General features: G+C 38.6%; 2 protein-coding genes and 1 long non-coding RNA gene across 3 annotated transcripts; 1 reads left to right on the top strand and 2 right to left on the bottom strand.

Annotated features, from left to right (window-relative positions):
- Positions 1 to 2,542: 2,542 nt before the first annotated feature.
- LOC109012900 (ABC transporter I family member 1) lies at positions 2,543 to 5,999 on the bottom strand. The gene is made up of 2 exons (XM_018994795.2): positions 5,705 to 5,999; positions 2,543 to 3,556 (listed from the first exon to the last, which is right to left on the bottom strand). Exon 2 carries the CDS (start codon positions 3,423 to 3,425, stop codon positions 2,736 to 2,738), a length of 690 nt encoding a protein of 229 aa, XP_018850340.1. The 5' UTR covers positions 3,426 to 3,556; positions 5,705 to 5,999; the 3' UTR covers positions 2,543 to 2,735.
- Positions 6,000 to 6,480: 481 nt separating this feature from the next.
- LOC109012901 lies at positions 6,481 to 9,112 on the top strand. The gene is made up of 3 exons (XR_001999527.2): positions 6,481 to 6,725; positions 8,432 to 8,704; positions 8,793 to 9,112. It is a non-coding gene; the product is annotated as an uncharacterized LOC109012901 (long non-coding RNA).
- Positions 9,113 to 9,729: 617 nt separating this feature from the next.
- Positions 9,730 to 21,167, bottom strand: LOC109012898 (FIP1[V]-like protein). The gene is made up of 9 exons (XM_018994793.2): positions 20,192 to 21,167; positions 17,141 to 17,397; positions 15,292 to 15,418; positions 15,148 to 15,216; positions 14,890 to 15,030; positions 14,420 to 14,521; positions 13,964 to 14,313; positions 11,437 to 13,096; positions 9,730 to 10,742 (listed from the first exon to the last, which is right to left on the bottom strand). Exons 1-9 carry the CDS (start codon positions 21,080 to 21,082, stop codon positions 10,179 to 10,181), a joined length of 4,161 nt encoding a protein of 1,386 aa, XP_018850338.1. The 5' UTR covers positions 21,083 to 21,167; the 3' UTR covers positions 9,730 to 10,178.
- Positions 21,168 to 21,170: the final 3 nt, after the last annotated feature.

The following is a 21,170-nucleotide window of genomic DNA, read 5'->3' as shown; positions in this document are numbered from 1 at the left end:
TAAAATCGAGGATGGTGGAGTACAATCTTTTGTTCATGGGCAGGTTTGGGGCCAAAAATAAAATATAAAATTTTCATCTCATCTCATCTCATCATTATACATTTTTTAAATTTTCATATAAAATATAATAAACAATTTAACTTTTTCAAATCCCAATACATCTTTTTCAAATTCCAAAACAATAATAATATTAAAACTTAATATTTTAAATTTCAAAACAAAATATAAAATTCTCATCTCACCTCCCAAACCTACCCAAACCATCTTCGAGGACTGACAGTTTAATTGATGGTATTAGAAAAATCATTGTGCTTATGTGTTAAAAGTATGTTTTAGGTACTCAACTAATAAAAAACTGTGAAACTACACATAACTTTGCCATTCCTTCCCTCCATAGAAGAGTAATGCTACATACAGTCGTGGAATGCGCAAATGCCGTGCAGTCGCTTTGAAAAAGAGTGGGGTCTACTATTAAAAAATTAATTTCTTTTCATGTGGATCCCTTATTTATTCACTTTTTTCAAAGCGACTGCACGGCGACTGCACGCTCATGACTGCAAGTATCATTTCTCTCCATAGAATTACTATCTGCTTTATGCATTCAACTTTTGCTCACAAACAAATAACATGACAGGTGAAACTATTAATTGATTATTAACTCGTTTATATTTCTCTTTTAAATAAAAATATTTTAATTACAAAATAATTATAAAGATAAACTTACAAATTGATAATTTATAAACTTATAAATTAATATATCTTGATATAATACGTCAGATTATAAAATTATTTTTAATATAAAATAAAACTAACAAATTTTATAAAATTATATCTATTTATAAATTCATTTTATATTAATTCTCTTTAAAAAAATATTAAAGTCAAAGACATCTATTTTGTGCCAACAGCAATTAAAAAACTCAAATCATGCGAGGCCAGTTGTTTCCTTATTACCAGAAAACATCATGGGTTCTCTGTTTTTATCTTCTTTTTTAAACATTGGTTTTAAGATTTTTTTCTTCTTGTCATTTTTTTAACTAAGGGGTTTTCAAAAGAAACTCAAGAGTAAGCAAAATACAAGAAGACTCTTTAACAGTTCAATTTCAAATGTTATGGATAATTAAATAATACCAACCATTAAACTCTGTTTAAGTTCTTTTAATCTGGGGACAACTGACAAGTATTTTCTTTTATTTTAAAAAAAAAATCCAAGGAAAAACTCAAATTGCATTGAGGAAGGGGCTGCCTTAATCACTAAATAGTTTTGTTTGTTTTATTTTCTAATCTCATTAATTAGCACTGAAGCAGTTTTTGGTTGACAAAAATCGGTGAGAAAAGTTAAAACCCTACATACAAAACAAACAAAACAGAGTGCCGTCCGTTACTTTTCCCAGTTTTCTCGGTAACCAAACAAGAAACAATGAAAAGATTTGAAATAAGAGCCAGATCTAGGAATATACGGTAAAAAAGGGGGGAAAAGAGAGACAGGATGAGGGAAAAGAAGGCTCAGACTCTACATCCAAAACAAAAGAGAGTGCCGTCCGTTATTTTTCCCAGTTTTCTCAGTAGCCAAACAAGAAACAATGAAAAAAAAAAGTTTAAAATAGCATAGCCAGATCTACGAATATACAGTAAAAAAAGGGGGAAAAGAGAGACAGGCAGAAAGGAAAAGGAGGCTCAGAATGGGCTCCGGATCAGGCAGAGGAAAGGGGCACAATAACCATGGCTGCAACAAACAGTTGCCTCTGTGATACACTTCACAAAAATGGCCATCCGAGTCACCCCGCCATGGAAATCGGACCCCTTTCCTCAGACCTGAAGATTTCACACTCTTACACAACAATCCAACCATCGTCACAGCCTCATCACATCATATAGATATATATATATATACACAGACACACACACACATCGCAGAGAGAGAGAGAGAGAGAGTTAAGGCCTCGTTTGGATATTGAGATTAGAAGAAGAATCAGCTTGATTCAGAGAGAGAGAGAGAGAGAGAGAGTTTATGTTTTCTTTTTTTTTTCTTTTTTTCCTTTTCCTGGCGTAAGAAGTGGACGGTGAAAGGGTCGAAGAAATCATCGGCAAAACAGAGAGAGGGCATCCACTAGACCGAACCCCCTCTGCGCCTTCATTCTCCAAAACGAGTGTGAAAGGAACCCTCTTTGCTGCTTGGGAACTCGACTCATATTTATAGCGTCAAAGGGTCATTTTGGTCATACGACCTGCAGCTGGTGGTGTAATGGGGAAAAGATGGAGGGCATTTTGGGCCTACTGCTGATAGCACCAACGAACATGAATAATGTTGAAGGCTTATATACATGGGATGTTTTAAGTGCTTCCTAATTAAAATTGCACACCAATATCAAGTTAGATATCAGTTACAACTTACAATACATTGCATTCATATCATTTTTTTTTTTTTTTTTATACATGGAGAGGAGGAATTCGATCCTTGTCAACACCAGAAATTAAGGTGTTGTCATTTGATCCAAATTGACGCATTCATATCACTTTGAATGCGAAGAAAACAGTTGAGTTGGTCACATTGAGGCTATTTTATTCGTAATATGAAAAAAAAAAAAAAAAAGATAAGGAACTCAACTCAATGGTGGTACAGACCCCCACTTCTAATACACAGTTCTCAGGCTTTGCAAAGGTACAAACTACAAAGCAACTGCATGGTGTCTTCTCGGGGTTTATGTGAAAACAATAATATTAGTAATGGGATGCTATAGGAGGTCTGTCCGATCAAGCATATCTACGAATGTCATCTTTCTTGGAAACCTTGGTGGCAGCCTCAGAAACATGGCGTCTTCAATTTGAATAGGGAGATGTGTTGCCACAATCACAATCCCACCCTTCTTCCTGTGCTCGGCAATGATATACTCAAGTAACTTCACCCCTTCTTCATCTAATGCAACTGAAGGCTCATCAAGCAACCAAATTGGCCGATCCATTGCCAGCAACCTTGCAAGTTGCAGCCTTTTCCGCTGGCCCATTGACAGCATTCTTGCCTTGTCATTTGCCAACCGCCCAAGACCCATCAGCTCCAGCGCAGGCAAAGACTTCCCCTGCTTGCCCTCAAGTACCTCGAACCACTGGACATTGTCCAAGACTGTAAACTTCTCTTTGATGGCATCTTTCAGAGAGAGCCAATTGAGCTGAAGCTTGTACTGGTGAAATACTCCTGACTCTGTAATGTCATGACCGTTCCACAGGATCTCACCTGCAGAAGGCCGAGAAAATCCAGCCAGCATGCGGAGGAAAGTAGTCTTACCTGAGCCATTGGCACCTGTTAGCACGAGCGCCCCACCATCATGGATGGAGACATTTACATGTCGCAAGATTTGTTGGGCATTCCTCATACAAGAGACCTTGTTAAGTAGAAGACGAGGCAGTGGTGGTCTTCTGAGAGACATTGAGGTCAATCGGAAACAGAAATGACTGCTTTTGATGGTAAGATTTCGATAGCAGGGAGGACTCTTTCAAGTGTTTACTATCTGCTAGTGATGCAGCAAACAAAACCGAGTCTCATTGCTCAAGACAAGTCCTGTCATGAAGGATATAATAAATTGCATAAACCACTAAAGCCAAATGTAGGATCATTTCGAGATAACGAAAAAAAAAAAATTGAAAATCGAAAATCAGTGCAGTTAAAATACAAAGGCATACAAGAGCTTATAACAGTGAAGAACCTCATTTTTTTCTCAAATTGGGAGGGATTCTTAAAATATGAACAGAGCTTTTGATTTAAGGGCTCGGTCTAGGATCCAAATGATGGTACTGGTAAAGCAGCCAAAATACCTCAACAAGACAGACATGGGAGACTCCCAATTGCATTTATATTTTTTATCTCAATATTAATCTGAAGTGATATCAGAACGAATTTGAGTAACTAAATCAACAATTATACAAAGAATATAAGAACTAATGCTTTCAAGTTAAAAACACAAACTTGAAACAATTATAGCAAGAAAGCCATAGCCATGTCAAAAGGGAAACAAGACCAAGCCGGTGATGAAAAAGTGCAGTACAATTTGACGAACAGTTGGCAACCGTACACTAGGCCTACATAATTTGCTTCAAACAAGCAGACATCAGCAAAAGCGCGTGGACTTCGAACCTTAGGTGTCCCTATCGAGCATTCTAAATGTCTAAGGGCATCAAAACCTTGGAACATAAAACTTAGGAGTTAGGACAAACATAAATGAAGGAACTTTGCTTCTATATTTAAATAAGAACCGTAACCAGCAACAGCACAAGACTGTTTTTACCGAAACTGAGCAAAATCATAACGTCGGAAAATACCCAGAATACGAATAAACCCAGGTTGACTAACTCACCGGAGTTGAAGGTCGGGTTTTGCTTTGTACAGTTCCAGACTCTGACTGTGCTGTTTAATAGAAGCAGCTTGCTTCGCTTGTAGAGTTGTGTAGTATATAATATACACATCATATAGCCACTCAAGAGACCCACAAATGTTAAAAGGCTTTTTTTTCAAAAAAAAAAAATATTAGAATCCTCTCAAAATAACTTAAGGGTAAAAATTTTACATTCCTCTTTATAGAGAATCTTTAATTCTTTTTTGTATTTTATAATCTAGATTATTTAATTGAAAATAATTTTCAAGGTCTTAAGATATCATAATTACCTTATTTATTTACTTAACATATAGACTTAAATCATTTCATGTGTCAAAATTTTGTGGCAAGGTTGAAGGAGTGGTTTTCTTTTATTTTATTTTGGTCCAGAAATCAAAGTTTTAAATCCCGTTTCGGTTGAGGTACTGGAACAAAATATTTAGGTACCGGTACATTTCGGTGTACCATTTTGGGATAGACGTTATATGAATAAATTATATATATATAATAACTATATTCCAAAATAAAACCAATACAAGTCTTAAAAGCATACATACCTGATAAACTTAATAATACTTCTCAATGGTCAATAGGCTCATGGGCTCAGTTTTGACCTGTCTGTCTTTCCTAAAATCGTTTCAGAATCCACCTGCCTGAGGTAATGGTTGGAAAATCTGCCCATTACCCTTACAGGTACAGTACACCCACATAGTTTTCTTTAGTCCATGAAAGTGATTACTTTTTCTCAAGGAATTGTTATCGATTTTGTGAGATGTTAACACATTTGCATCAAGACTGAAAACTTGAAGAAACTGAATATTCTTACTCATTAAAAAATTAAGAGCATGAATTCCAGAGTAGAAAGGACGATAGTGAAGTTGATTCTACATTTTCACAAGAAAATGCCAGGGAAACACTTACTAGACTCAGTAATAGACTAATAGGTTAGTGAATGTTCTGTTTTATGCAATGATCCATCTCTGTTCAATTTCATGATTTTCTTGCATACTTTGGAAGGTTATTGTTGTCAGAAACAAAGGAATTTTACATATGCAATTCAAAAGAGCAACCAATTATCGTGAACACAAATATTAAGCGAAATTTGCAATTGGGGTTTATGGAATTTCACTGCAGGAATTATCATGCAGATCAATCTCAAAATATCACTGCAGGTATATATCTACTGTATATATACAATATCACTGCAGGAATTATCAAGGGGCTCTATATGGTTCTTGATCAATTACAAAACCATAATAGCATGCACATCAATCTCAAATTCTCAATACACAGAGCTAGAAGGGAATCTACAGCTAATAATCTAAATTATCTAATACCTGCAGTGACGTTAAAGGGGATCTACAGGCTACGGCAGAGTCCAAGACACAAGCTGGGGCGGAAGTGGCGTCGTCGCTTAGACGACGGGGGGAGCTGCGAGTCACGATTCACGATGGCGTGGGGCAAGTGAGCAACACGAGGGAGCTGCGACGTTGTGTAGGTGGCGCCGTCACGTATACGCCGATCGTCGGAGTGTGGTGATCGGTGAAGGGGGAGAAATCAGAAAACCTAGGGCCGTTTTTTTTTTTTTTCCGAGAAACTCATTCGAAAAGGGAAGGGGGAGAAATCAAAGAGAAATCGGCGGGGGAATAAGAAGATGAGGAAATTACATATATGCCATGTTATTCAAAATAATTACAAAAAACGGTGTTAGATTTTTTTTTAGAGAAATTATTTGTATCAGCTGGAAGCCGCAACACACTTAACATATTGAGTTTAAAAATAAAATAAAAAACTGATGTTAGGTGTGTTGCAGCTACGGGCTGATGCGTAGCTTTTTCTTTTTTTTTATAACTTATCATTCTTTCACATCACACATTACATTTTTTATTATTTAAAAAAAAATTAATTTCTTTTTTATTTTATTATTTCTAAATTAATTAAATTATTCTATTCATCATTCATATACCACATATTTAATAAAAAAAAAAAATCTTATTTCAAAGTAATTTTGCGCACCCATGCGCACCGAATATGATATAGAACGTGAATATTAATACGGTGCGTTTCAAGTGGGAAACTAAAACAGTTCGTTTTATTTTAGTTCAGCAAACTTAGTATGTATGTTCATGGCTTCCCCATCTTCCAGTACTTGTGCACTCAGTGCTCCACCACCATTTTACTTTGATGAGAAGTGGAAACTTTTGAAGAAAGAAGAGTCATCTAGAAGCCACTTCTCCACTGCTCCTTTCATGTAGACTTCTCCAGAGAAGGTGTACTTTTACCGAAAGTGTGCTAGGCTTGTGAAGGAGCAGAGAGCAAGGTTCTACACCATCTTTAATTCTACGAGATTGTTCTCAGGTATGGATAAAAAATCTGGATTTAGCATTTTCTTTGCATCCAAGGAGGAGGACCGGAAGAGAAAAAGAAAATTTGTAGACTTGAATATATATTTTTCCCCTTTTTAATTTTGATTTTTGCTTAGATTTTTTGGGCCCTGTTGCTTTCATTGTTTCCGAGTTCAATAGAAAGATTTAAATTGAAAGAGAATTAAAGAAATCTTCAGCTTTTGAATATCATTCACTCTGATTTACCTCCAATTTCCCATTTTTGTTTTCTTATTGGGATTCTCTGCTCTTGATGATTGAAGTAATGAGTCTATCTTAGATCTCACATATTTATGTTTCTAGACGAGGATTACATTCAACCATTGTAGCTGATCAGCTTTGTGTAGATCTGGTTTGTTCTCTGCAGAGATTATTATTTTATCTAACTCTTAGTGAATCATGAATGTTGAAGATTAATAAAGAATAGTTGTATTCACAGTAGAAGATGGATCAATGAGAGGGAGGGAGAGAGAGAGAGAGGAGTCTTGGGATGTAGCAAGGGGCAACAATTATCACCAACAAACGGCGAATCTTGGGTGCAAAGATGGGATTCGGGGACAAAGACGAACGAAGGGGAGACAAAGGGGATCTGGAAAGCCAATTGTCTTCTCTGCTCTTCATGTTGTTTCTTTTAAAATAGGGTGATGCTATAGTTACCGTTGACATTTATCGTTTTCTCTTACCATTCTACATGGCATGCCAAGGGTTTAAAAAAAAAAAAAAAGGCAAAGCTGGTCTCCCGCCAACATCCCCTCTCTGCTGCTCATTTATTCTGAAAATCCGCAACCCCCAACGAAAGCTTGCCTTCATTTCCTCCAACACCTCCGTCAGACATCCACCGACACCAGTCTGCGTGGCAAGAGATACATTTCCGGCGCCATCTTTCGGCTCTCCTCCAATCTAGGGATGTTGGCCGCTCTTTATGCTTATTCTAGGAGTAGTTTGAATATGAATTATGGCCATTAAAATCACTCATTAGAGCATCATCAACACGAGCCTCAAGCTACTGATAGTGGAGATGAAGGCCCTTGTAGTTCTCAGTGACAGTCACAATATACGACTTGATCAGTTGCTCTAATAATATATATATTGTGTCTAGAAGACTTGATTTGTTTCCTTTTTTCTTCTGTGCTTTGGGTTCAGGAACTAGAGATTGTTGGCTTTTTTTGCAAAGTTGGAAGCTTAAATTGTGATGAGTTGAGTTCTTCAAAATTCAAGCAATCATCGTATGAGGAGAGTGGCTCCTAGTTCTCATTTTAGCGTTCTTTGAGTTTAAAGTTTCTTCTTTTAAATTTTTTTTTATTGGTTTTGGGATTTGTCTAGATTGATGTGGAGTGCGAGATGTAATTTGTTAGTTAATTTGGTCCAAAGGGACTAAAAGGAACAGGCAGAGTGAGATTGTATAGGAGGATATTAATTCGTTTGTGTTTAGTATTGTTATTTGCTTTGTTTGTGTGAGAAAATGAAAAAGAAAACATGAAGAATGGAAAACAACCAAAGGGTAAAATTCTAGTCTTTTGGGTTAATATAGTATGTTTGACCATTCTTGTTTCTTTTTACTTTTTTCAGGAGCATTGTATAAATCATCTTCTTTCATTCTCGTTGCTTTCAAAACACACCGAGAACTATGAGCAATAATATTTTAAAATTCTTTTTCAATCTTTGCGAGATGGCGATCAGGAGCATTATAAGTTGCCAGATAAATAAACCTCAACGCCTATGGTTCTTATAGAAATGACAAAAGATTGAGCAGAAAGGACATGAAGGAAAGAAATGCAGCAAAGCAGCAGTAAGTAACTTAAAGCCCTTTATGTACAAGAGAGAAGGAGAGCTCCAATGGATCAAGTACAAATATCCTTTGACACACGAAAGAGACTAGACAAATCCCAAGAGTTTACTCACGACCACCTTTCTTTCTGTGGTTGTAAAGACAGATCCAGACGGGCATGTCAGGTGGGTTTTATAACCTTCTGTTTTTCTTTCTTTCTTTCTTTCGGGAGGTTATAATTTTTTAATTTGAGATGGTTCCTCTGGCTTGAAGACGAAGGTGACGAAGATGAAAGTTGAAATGGGTTTCGGTTGGCTTGAAAACCAAGCTTGAAGACGAAGGTCGTTCTAATTTATTTAGATGAAGGAGGCTTCACTTTTTTAATTTTTAAAGACATACAACGTAGCATGCCACGTATAGCGGGAAGGGGGAGTGGGACATTGCGAGCGGTGGGCGTAGCATTTTACTTTAAAATAATGGCTTTGACAGAGCAGTCCACATCGGATTCGTACGTAGACTCGTTTGCCAACTCACCTGTACCTAGACAGATTGGAGAAAAAAATAAAAAAAAATGTGTAATATGTGGTGTGAGAATGATGAATATAATTTTTCTAGATTTTTGGATTGAAATGATCATAGCGAAATGAACCGAAGCGCATCGAAACGACCAAAATTAAATCCGGTACAAAATATTCAACCACATCGCTCCAAATTTGGCACAAATCTCTTCCGTTTCGGCCGGAACGGTTTTCAAAATTTTGGCACAAATTACAGTGAAATTTTAACTGTAGTTAACTGTCCAACCTACACGAGTATAAGAACCTTCTTAATGAGTTTTCATACATTATTTGCCAAAGAAATGATAAAAGTCAGTACACCAGATGAAGTTCCTCCACGGTTTATGTCATGCCATGGCCAATCAGTTCTTGGGATTTCCACTCTCGAGTAACTAATTGATTATGGATGAAAAATCCCTTTTTGTTCTATTGGTGATTGTGGAAAAATCCCCACCTCAGCATTGCTCTTAACTCAAAGGAGAGAGGTTCATCTCATTGGAGAAACTCAGAAGATGTGACTAAAGTCATTTATTTTTCTTGTTTCTTTTGGTTTCAAATTTGGGATTTTCTTTTTCTTTTTACCTCACTTGTTCTTCAAGTACAAAAGGCAATTCTACTTCAGGCTTCTGGCCCCCATAAAGGTCAAAAAATAAACCAAAGATACAGAATACAGAGATAAAACTAAACTAAAACTGCTGCTCTTGTGCGCATAGCTCTTTTCTTCAACCATTTGCCACAACTGGAATAAGTCAACATTGCCAGCCGAGCCTCCTAGATCACGGGCTTCCCCACAGATCAGATTTGCCGCCTCCGGCAACCCAGATTAATTCGGAGTCATATGCTTAAGAATTAACGACCAGTTTAATGGTACTTTCACCAGTATTTACACATGATATTAGAAGTATTGGGTGGCATCATGGTTACAAGATGATATAACTATTGCAGTGGTACATGGCTATCTCCAAAACCCTACAGACACCATTTATAAAATATGGTATGATTGGATATGCTGGGTTCCAGAATTAAAAGAATAAGGCCAAGACTTCCCTCAATGCTGCAGGAGCAATTCAGCAAAAATCGTGCAGGTCTCTGGATTTCACATTTAGTTACTTATCCATCTTCTTTTTCGAGGTGGCCGCTCTGGTTTGATCTCGGCATCTGCAGGAACCTCGCTCTTGGAAGAAGGCAATACTTCACTCTCCATCTTCTTAATTGTCAAGGCTTCTTTCTCACTTGGCATTGGAAGCTTGAACCGCTCGCTACGCTTTTTCAACTTCTCCACTGTATCCAGGTGCCTATCCTCCAAAGGTTTTGTGTCAACATCTTTGCTTTCCAGATCAGAAGCATCTTTCTCTTCGGCCAATGGTTGTTGACTATCAGCAGCCTCAACCATCTTAGCAGATTCATCTGGAGGTTTGCTGGCTTCAAAAGATGCACCATTGTTCTTCCTATCAATCTCCTTCAATTTTAAGGAAGATGATGACCTACTGTTGATGCTGTAATCCCTCTCCACATGACTAGTCCAACGCTCCAACTTGGAGCGCCCTCTTTTTGAATCATGTTGTTCATCTTCTGATGAAGCATCTTCCCTATGTTTTCTGGACACACGACGGCTTGCTGGGATCTCATGCTGACCATTTCCTGGATAACTGGAGCCTTTTAAGCCCTATATAAAGGCACAAGAAGAAAACTAAATTTTCAACACTTCCTACCAGGTTCAAGTGCACAAGCCAAGAAACATTAATGAGAAATGAGCGCAACCCCACAGGGAACTAAACAATCAACCAATAAGGGTAAAGTAATGAACCGAAAAAAGGACACAACTCACTGATCCAAGCGAAGAGTATCCCAAATTCTCAGCCCAAACCCAGGTTAATCAATGGAAATCATAGGAAATGCAATCTGACCAAGAGGAGCAAAGCATTTTAAATATGTCTGTAAGCCTCAAGAATGAGCCAAGTAATCAGAATCTAATTCTAAGTCAGAAATTTACTCGAGCAACAAAAATGGTGTCAACAATCTCCTCCTTGAGTCAGGTCTAAGACAGAAGATTGTATGCGTCTTTGTCATTCCCACCCTTTACATATTTAAAGCAAACACCTTTAATATTAGTCATTGCATTATCTATGACAAGTCATATATAAAAGATACCTATGTTTGAGGTTCTTGCTCCAATGAATTACTCATTAATTGTAAGAAAACCAGGCGCTTGAAATACTATGGAGGAAAAAAGCTAACAACGTAGCCACTTTTGAAGCCTTTGGAAATGGCTTCTTGATTCACAATGATTGACATTAAGACTTGGTCCAACCCAACTATTCCAACAGGAAAAACAATTTCTATATAAACATGCAACATACCGCCTCATTAATTTGACCACTATGGTCTTCTTGATTTCTCTTGGAAGAGCCTACAGCATTGTGATCACGACTGTCGGAGTCTTTCAACTTTCTTGTATTCTCCTTATGTTTCTTCTCATGTACTCTTTGGTTATCAGAAGCATTAACAGCACGATCATTACGAGAACTCGACCTATCCAGCCTAGATCTTCTTTCATCACTGTTAAATTGATTCCCACGAGGATAAACATCATCACGTCCCCTATGATGTGAACTTTCATCCTCAATTCTATCCTTTCTCTTGGACTGTTCACTGTGTCGCGCCGTGTCTTTGAATTGGTATTCTTTATCAAATCCTTTGTAATCCTCCTTTGCCCTAGCATGACTAGCTAATGTTTTGTCCTCTGGACCACGCCCACCCCTTACAGCAACCCGTCCTTCATCTCTTTCCCGCTTGGGCAGATAATCTTCATGAGCCTGTTTCAGCCTATGCCACTCATCCCTCTCTCTCTGCCTTTCAACCCTTTCTCTCTGCAACCAGATCTCATCTTTGTGCCTTACAGAGTGGTGATCATCATGATTATCTCTAAGTCTTAGTTGGTCATCTCTCTTTCGCGGGTCCAAAACATCATCCCTTTCTCGCTTTCGGCGGCTGGCGCTTTCCCTGTGGCCATGCAAGATTTCTTCTTTGTTGCCATGGTCCCTCTTCAGATATTCCTCATCTTTCCTTCTCTTGCTATGGTAATCATCTACATTTTCATACTTACTCTTCAGACCATCATCTCTTTCCCTATGGCGTGAACCAGCCTCCTTATCATACTGAACCCTATAGCTGCCATTATCTAACTGTTTTCTTGAATGTAGATATTCATCTTTGTCGCTCCTCTCGCCATCTCGAACCTTACTCCGTTGTCTGGATCCCATTTCATCACCACGCTCCCTCTTCCTTGTGTCTTCATTTCTAATCCTTCTGATATAAGGATCATCATCTCTGCGTGACCAGGGTCCATCAAGATTGTCCTTCTCCTTTCGCCTATTAAACACATCAGTTTTCATATGCAATTGATGACCTGGGCTAGAATCCCAGTCCCTATAGGAGTACTCTCCTATTCCTTTTACTACCATCGGATTTCTTTCTATCTCTTGTCTTCCATCACGATTCTTTCTTCGGTGTCCTGGTTCATTTTCATCGGGGTGACTTTTCACAGTACCAACACGTGCTGAACGTCCTTGAATGACTTCCTCCTCAGCCCCATCCCGCCACTTCTGATAGTCCCTGCTGCTTCCTGATCTTGTTTTGCTGTTTTCACTACTTCTTGCAGCCTTTGAGTCCTCTCCCTCATCAAATTCTGGGAGCAGAGGTTGTTCAACTCGAGAACTCAGTTTCTTTACCACTCCATCTTTAAGGCTGTCATCTGTGCCTATCGAATTAGTCATTTCATCCTTTTCCATTTCAGGGCTTCCGTCAGCAAGCACACGCTCATCATGCCCAACATCTTTAGGCTCAATGCTCAACTCCCTGGAATCCCTAACTGTGTCAGGAGATGATAATTGCAAACTGTGTTTACCATCCATGCTATCAACCGATTCTTCCTTCTTATTATCCTGAAATTTCCCGTCACGTGTACTTCGACTGGGAGTCATGTGAGGGGATTGATCAAGTTCTCTGCCCTGTGTCTGCCTGTATTTAAAAGCAGTGAGTTTTACACATTTGACGAGTTCTGATGCAATCTTTTTTTTGTCCACAAGTGCTGATGCAATGTTACAGGTTATAATAATTCCAGATCAGTCTATAAAGATCTAGTGAAGAGTTTTTTTAAAAAAAAGTAACAAGGAAATCCGTAGCAAATACAACATAACCTCTGAGTATGGCAGTATATTAAAGCCAACAATTATGAAGTCCAGCTAAATGGTTGAAAGCCGGTAACAACTTAGACAAACTAACTACACTATCATAAGCCATACATGATAAATTCCATAATGCAAAAAAATATAGGGCCAATTGAAAAGCTTTAAAGGGAAATACAGACATATTTCTTTTATTGGACAGATAAAGCAGACTACAGCTGAGATCAGATTTATAAAATGTTTGTGTGTGTATCAACTCTATATTATAAACAAGATCTTCTTGAATCATACCATCATGCTTCTCTAATCTACAAGAGATGATAGATTATTTTGCTTGTACATGCATTCATATGTTCAGACCATGATGCCCTCAGCTTGTGAATAATGATGAACATTCATTAGAGAGATTGGTCTGTAAAACCTAAAAATAAAAACACAAACACAAGGGAAATGAAGATTTCAAAGCCAATCCCTGTAGTTGCAGTTAGGGATTAGTCGCATCAAGGTGGACTTGTCTCCCCAATTTTTTTTTAATCGGTAAAGAAGAATATTATTGATGAGAAAAGTAGGCATAGCCCAAGTACAAGGGACCCTAAATTGAAGGAATGTACTAGAACATAAAAGTATCATATCGGTAAGATTAACTTATAGCTTTTATAATTAATATCACAGATTAAATCTTCCCAAGACTGTTTCATACCTTTCATCGTAAGGGGTGCCAAGATTCTCACTAGGATAGGCAGAAGTCTGCCCCCTCGAACCAGAATGCTGGACTGGAGCTTCTGGGAGTAAAGATAATACCCGTTCCCCCTTAGGTAAGTTATCACGAACAGAATTCATGAGCGGAATTTTTTTTCTATCAACCTGATCTCTCTTTCTACCATTGTACACCTGTGGAAGACCATCATAATCCCCACTATCCACCTGCACAGCATCTTCTTCAGCTACATCACCTCCTCTAACATCCTCTCTTGATGGATCATTGACTGGTTCTTCTATGACACCATTTCCTGTGGAGGAATCATCATCTAAAGAGTCCTGCAAGACAATCTGTTCATCCAAAATTTCAGCTATCTACACCGCATATGCATTATAAAGTTTAGCATGCAACTACACCATTAGATCAGTGCAGTTTGAGGAAGGTTTTATTAAATACCTCAATAATTGCATCTGAATCGCGAATGCGAGGAGGTCGGGTGTCAATGGAGGGGAGACGCTCACCATAACCACCTTCCACCTGTATTGCTCTCCCAGTTGGCTGGTAGCCAAAAAAAACAGGAAAAAAACTGAGCCTGGAAACAGATAAAGCAAGCAAAAACAATATGCCTAGTAGCTAGAATTTTTATCTAAGTAGCTAAAAGGAAAATAAGGTGATAGTTAAAGAGGCAAAGAAATGAAAAGGGCAATAAGAAAAATGAAAATCAGGATTAAATTAGTGGCAAAACATAATCACCTACAAGAATCATCCTATAAATAATTTTTTTTTTTTATAAGTAAGAAGATATTTTATTAATATAAAGATAGGCATAGCCCAAGTACACAGGAGGTATACATGTGATTACACCTATTTAGGAACTAGAAATGGTTACCATCCTATAAATATTAACAATAGACAGCTATACATACTATAGGTGGGCGCACACGAGCACATCCCTTCGCTAAATCATTCTGTGTAACGTCCACCTTTCCAAGATTTGCATTTTCAGCTGAAACATCATGAACACCAGTGGCAGCTGCTAATTCCGGGGGTAAATCTGGATCATACTCCTGGGAGGAATAAAACAAATAAAAGATTTTTCCTTAGTACCAGAACATGGGAATAGAAACCAAATATTCTATTGAAAACCACAATGAACTTTCTGAGATACATAAAGACCTCATTACCTGCTCTGTTCGCCCACTTTCATAAACCCGAATTTTGCTTTGCATGGTAGACTCCAGCCGGATTGGTTCCTGAACAATCAATATCTAGCAACTTAGATTCCATTTATATTGCTCAGCAGTATGATCAAATGTTAATATAGTTACCAGTTGCTTGCAATAATCTTTCCAGCTCTCCTCATTCAAACCAAAGTTGAAGAAATCTGATGTATCAACTCCAGGATATTTCCATGGTTTCTCCTCAAAATTATCAATGTCAACATCAAATATAGTCCTGAAAATATTTGAGCAGCCCAATAAGCAAATCATAGGTAAAATACTAAACGTTGAAATTCAATTACTTAGCAGGACCCTATAGCTCTGAAATATAAAGGATATGGACTACATTCAAAATTGTGGAGAGAAGGAATCCTGTAACAAAAAAGATAAAACACTTTTTCTCACACTGCCAAAACAAGATGGAGTTCATGTATCAGACACAACTATGGCACTAGCAAAATTTTAAATGAACACTAAACTCCATCACTACATGATGATCATGACAATCTAGGAATGACCAAAGTTTTTTCCCCTTTTTCCTCTTCTGGCCAGTGAGATAAGTTGGTATCACAAAATTATAGCATACCAAGAAACCTAAAACCCAATTGCAATTTACACTTGAAGGTTAAAGAGACTAAACTTTAGCACCATCTATAAGTTATTTCTTTAACTCACTCTTAAGATGTTGGAATACCTATTGCAGATTGTATGAAATAATAATATTTAGAAGAACATATCTGCTTAAAAGGATGTAGACAAGAGCCTAAAATCTGCCGCGGGAGGTAGTGCCTATGTGAGCTAGTGAAGAAAAAATAACGCCTACAGTCTATCTTCCTTATTCACTTGAAAACATAGACGGCTGCTGAAACCAAAAAAGAGTGTCGCCATGCCACAGAGAAAGAGCCACCTCTGAGGTTACTCAGGTTAGCTGAGATACAAGCATGACACTGTAAAACAGCAAAAGTACATGTTTGAAATGGAGGAGTTGAGTAATCTTGACCTACAAGCATCAACGGTATCTAGATGAGATAAGAATGCAACTTCATAGTTGAACAAACACCGAGGCAATCAAGATAAGAATGCACAACATAAAGAACTAAACAACAGGATTAGAGCCTCAGAGACATTGTTTTGGTGTCAACCAACCTCCACCTCATGATTAAGAACTCCACATTACACCCCCAAAGTTCATGCTACAACTGTCTTCATAATGCCCTCGACAGACTCACCACTGTGAAGGACAGGACTACAAACAGGGTATACGATAAATAGACATATCCTTTAAGCTAATTTAAGGGTTCAAAAATGAAAGTTAATAATCACTCAAATGAAGTTTGTTGTTTCCTCCCTTGTTTCAGCAGAAGTCTCAGCTGGTCATATGAAGAAGGAAATTGGGTCACCTTAAGGTTTTCCAGGGTATTGAGCGACATGGAAGCAACTCCTTTCTCTACTATATCATTGCAAACAGGATCCAAATTTTTTTGTCAACTTAGAAATAAATGGGATAAGCCAAAGTGCAAATCTCAAATATTGATGTGCATATTAACTAGCCAGAATTATGACAAGCAACACGCAAAAGTATAGACATCTTGGAGACCCACCAAATAAAACATTGATCAGCTCAGAAAAAAACAAATGTTTGAGATAATAGTCGATGTATTTCATATGCAATAGCCTGTATTGAGAAGATACATGCACTTGTGTTGAGAGGCAACAGTGGCATACAGGTCAGAGGTAAACTTCATAAATTTGTAAACATTCCAACCACCAATCATGTGTACTAGGGTTTGGTCCTAGAAACTCCCAATTGAACCCAATGTTAATGAACCAACTCTAACCAAGGCCTTTCAGCTTTTAACATATCTAACAGCAATACAGACAACTGACAATTAAATGACCTATCATGAAAGTAAACAAGCAACCATCATACGCAACTATGGAACCAAACAAAATTTACTTGTGAGAAGGAAGCGTGAAGTCCAGTCCACCCCCAAAACCTCTCCCTGCCATGTTGTTGCCCCAAGCAGGCAATCCAAAACCCGAATGTAAACCTTTTTGCATTGGAAGCGCATTTTTCATTCCCGTTGGTCTCCAGTCACCTCTACCGCGACCAGGCATAGGACCCATGTTGACAAGCGGACGAACTTGACCTGGGGCTCCTCCAGGGGCAGAGGTAGCTGCTCCAAGCATTGGTGCTGCACCAGGTCGAACATACTGCATTTTAACAAAATGCAAATCATCAGGACTTGCATGGAAACACAAGGAAAACAAACAGGTATAAGCCAATAATTAAAAAAAATATTCTTTAACCATAAAAAAGAATAATTGCAGCTACAGAAAAATCTTCACTTTATACAAACAAACAAGAAGTTTTGCAAGTGCAGTGTTGAAGGGAGTAAATTGTTGTGTTGTTTCTTATGTTGAAACAAGACACAAGCCCACCAGTAAAGAGAAAAGCAAGAGGGGGGCAATCAACCTTCCTACGCATTAATGTTTAAGTTTTCTCGCAAGTTTATTTTTTGTTCAAGTCACGAACAAGACATAATTCTAAAAACTTGAAAATAGGAATCAAAACAACTTTTTTGTGACATGGAATCTGAACAAATGATAAAAACAAGATATAATAAACTCTTAAGAGGCCTATCGTGGTTAACCTTCTTCAACCCAAATGTGAAGGTAAAAGCCAATAACTATAGAGTTAAATTATTTTTCTTTTCTTATGGTATGAAAGAACATATGATACAAATTCAGAAAAAAAAACACCTTGAAGTAACCATACCACCTAATAGGATTAACCACTCATCAAACCATACATGGTAGCTGAAGAATATGAAGGAAACTTAATGATCCATTATTTTTTTTTATTGGCACCGGGTATCCAGGAACAGCGTCCCGACTAATCCTGAGGGTGTACAGGCCCTCGGCAAGGAGTTTCCCGCAAGTGCACCTCGGGTAATTCAAGGGATAAATCCCCCTGTCCGATGGCCCCTAAAGATTGTTTGCACCCAAGGGGAAGTGAACCTTAGACCTGGGGGGAGCATACCCTCAAGCCCAAGGTCTTTACCACTTGAGCCAACCCCTAGGGGTCTAATGATCCATTATAAAGAGGCTATATGATTCACATGTATACTTCCAGTGTACCTGGGCTATGCCTACTTTTTGATAAATAAAATATCTTATTACTTATAAAAAAAAAAAAAAAGAGGCTATATGGCATATGAAGCACACACGCTTCAGTATAAAAAGCAGGAGTTAATACAGAATAGTGACACTGGAAGCAAAACTGAGAGCAGAAGTTTCCAAAACATTTCACTTGGTAGATCTTAGATCTCAAAAGGACTTTCGAGGCATTGGACCCATACGCAAATAAAAGGATTGGACTTCTGTTACCAGAATAATGCACCAGCAAGATGTACAACCCCAAAAGTCATAAGCATGCCTTGCAAACTAGAATCAGCTTAACTCTGCAAATGCAAGTAATGTGGAAACCCAAAATTTGTGCACAGGATGGTCGCTTGTGCTTGCCTTTAGCAATTAATTAATTTATTTTTATTTTTATTTTATCTTAGGATAATAACAACATAATTTTTGCAGTGGGTGGGTGGGTGGCAGCAGGGTGCAGTATATAAGACACTTTGTCACTTTTTTTCTGATCAGTTGATACTTTATCACTTTATTTTACATATAATGTAGTTGTGTGCTTTCTATTTGTAAATGTAGCATCTGGATTTTTCTTGCTCATAGAGGAAATAACATGGAAGTAAATAAACACCTCTAGCAATAACTGCTCCCTCTTGACCACCCGAACAGTGGCAACACTGCTGTGAAAGATAAATGAAATAGATCGATTAAGACATGCCCCATACATATTCATTGTGGTATAAACTACCCATGGATATCTGCTCACTCATGATTCCAAATTCTCAACAGCAAATATTTCTTCTTATATGAAGATCATAAAATCAACAACACCAATAATAATGAATAAACACGGGTACAAACAATGCCAAGCAGCCCAAGCTTGTGCAAAAAAAATCATAATGTTTAACCTCAGAGACTTCCCTACATATCAATTGCATTAGTCTAATGTAGCACCAATTCCATTTAAAGGATTGCTCAAGGAAACGCGTTTGCCCTCATAACCGATCCCCTCCATTTTACTGAGGAGCTATTTAATGCAAAACATGGTGTATTTTGGTCCTTTCACTTGCTAACAGAATCGTTATGGAAATACGACGGCCAAAACGCCCTCATTTTTTGCAACAAATGTCTCCACACAACTGAATGGTTAGATCTCCTTATAGTTAGAATAGAAATGGGCCCAAATCTTGCTGGACACCCAGTGCCAATCAAAGAAAAAAAAATGGGCCCAAATCTGAATTCTTGGCACTGAAACAAACAGTGTGAAGAATGGTACCTACACTGCACATAACTTTCCTACAGAATTAAACACAATATATATCTTATATATTGGGGATGTTTATCCCTCACACCAAAACCTGGGTGAGGTACTTATTATAAGGACGCGATTGGAAGGAAAAGAAACCCGGTCCAAGTGTGGAGAAAAGTACAACTCAAGTACACAGGGAGTATACAAGAGATCCAATCCTTCCGTAGTATGCAGATCCCAACATTGCATCATGGCGTAAAATTTTGTTAAAGATTGCGTTGCCAGCCAGCTGGGAGCATCAACCTTTGCTCCCAATAGAAATAAAATCTCAGCATACATTAAAAATTACCAAAGACTTACTAAGCCAACCAAGTTTCATTTCCATTACTCATAGTGTGGAGAAGAATACAACTTTTAAAGTGTGCACTTCTTTCTACTTTTTTCAAACACGATATACATACCATCCAAATCCAAAAGCATCAACTTGCCAACAATTCACCCTTTAAGAGAATTACAAGCCACAACCACACTCTAAATCTCATCAAATAAGGGCAAAACTCAGTCAACCCCATGTACAAAATTCCCCGGTTCTCAATAAGCAACATATAACAAACTGACCTTAAACTGAGAATGAAATGGATGGTACCCATGATTGCTATACCCAATTTTGGGGGCCATGGTGGCACCCACGCCACCGCTAACCTTCCCCACCTCGCCCGTTTCCTTCCTCTCACCATCCTGGGCGGCGGCCTGTGCTGCATCATCGCCCCACTCCGGTGCCTCCGCATCCTGATTCAGCTCCCCGTCTGCCACAATAACAAGTGGGTCCCCATCTTCGTCATCGTCATCGTCATCCTCCCCGCCAATTCCGCCTCTTTCCATTGCCATGGGCCCATGGTTGTTATCATTCAACACTATCTGCAAATCGTCCTCGCTATCACTGTCCCAATCGTTATCACCACCCACATCTTCTCTTCTGGAAGCTTCTAGGTTCGCCGCTGTCGGGCCGGAGAGTCCTGGAATGATCGGATCGGAACCCGCATCATAAATTCCAGCAGTAGCCTCCTCGATATCGAATTTTACGTCCTTGTCTGTCAGATCCTCAGTTCTGTCCCCTCCATAGTTCGCATCCTCAAGAGGATCCCTTCTCGGTAATTCCGCACCCCCTCTGTCCAAAACCCTAGACCCAGCAGCAAAATCCTCCTCTCTCACGTCGCCAGCTATCAAATTCTGAGAGGAATCGGCCACGGCAACGGGAGTGAGCTCGCGAGTGGGCTCGATGGCGCGGGGAGCTAGGTTTTGGTCAGATGGAAGATTGGGCGCAGCGGAATTCAAGCGAGGAGCTCCATAGACAATCTCTTCGTCGTCACTACCGGTCGGGCGATGGAGAGACGGCGGCGTATGGGACGCCAGGAGGGAATCTTGAGCTGCGGATGACGATGTTGATGTCGAAGCAAAAGGTCGGAGCACGTCCGTGTACAGATCTCCGAACTCGTCGTCATCTTCCATTAGAGAGAGGGTGATAGAGAGAGACCCCGGGGAGGGTTTTGAGGTTTGGGAGCGGAGGCGTGTGTGAATGAAAGTGTTGAAACTTATA

The sequence above is a fragment of the Juglans regia genome, chromosome 6, assembly GCF_001411555.2.
Source record: "Juglans regia cultivar Chandler chromosome 6, Walnut 2.0, whole genome shotgun sequence".
NCBI classification, from domain to species: Eukaryota; Viridiplantae; Streptophyta; class Magnoliopsida; order Fagales; family Juglandaceae; genus Juglans; species Juglans regia.
Note: the sequence above shows the minus strand (reverse complement) of the source record. Positions and strands in the feature narration are given on the sequence as shown.

Coding starts and splice junctions, on each gene's coding strand:
- LOC109012898 (XM_018994793.2), bottom strand. CDS start 21,082: ATGGAAGATGACGACGAGTTCGGAGATCTGTACACGGACGTGCTCCGA. Junction 15,031..15,147: donor AAAGTGGGCGAACAGAGCAG/GTAATGAGGTCT, acceptor TATTCCTCCCAG/GAGTATGATCCAGATTTACC. Junction 14,522..14,889: donor CTCGTGTGCGCCCACCTATA/GTATGTATAGCT, acceptor TTTGGCTACCAG/CCAACTGGGAGAGCAATACA.
- LOC109012900 (XM_018994795.2), bottom strand. CDS start 3,425: ATGTCTCTCAGAAGACCACCACTGCCTCGTCTTCTACTTAACAAGGTC.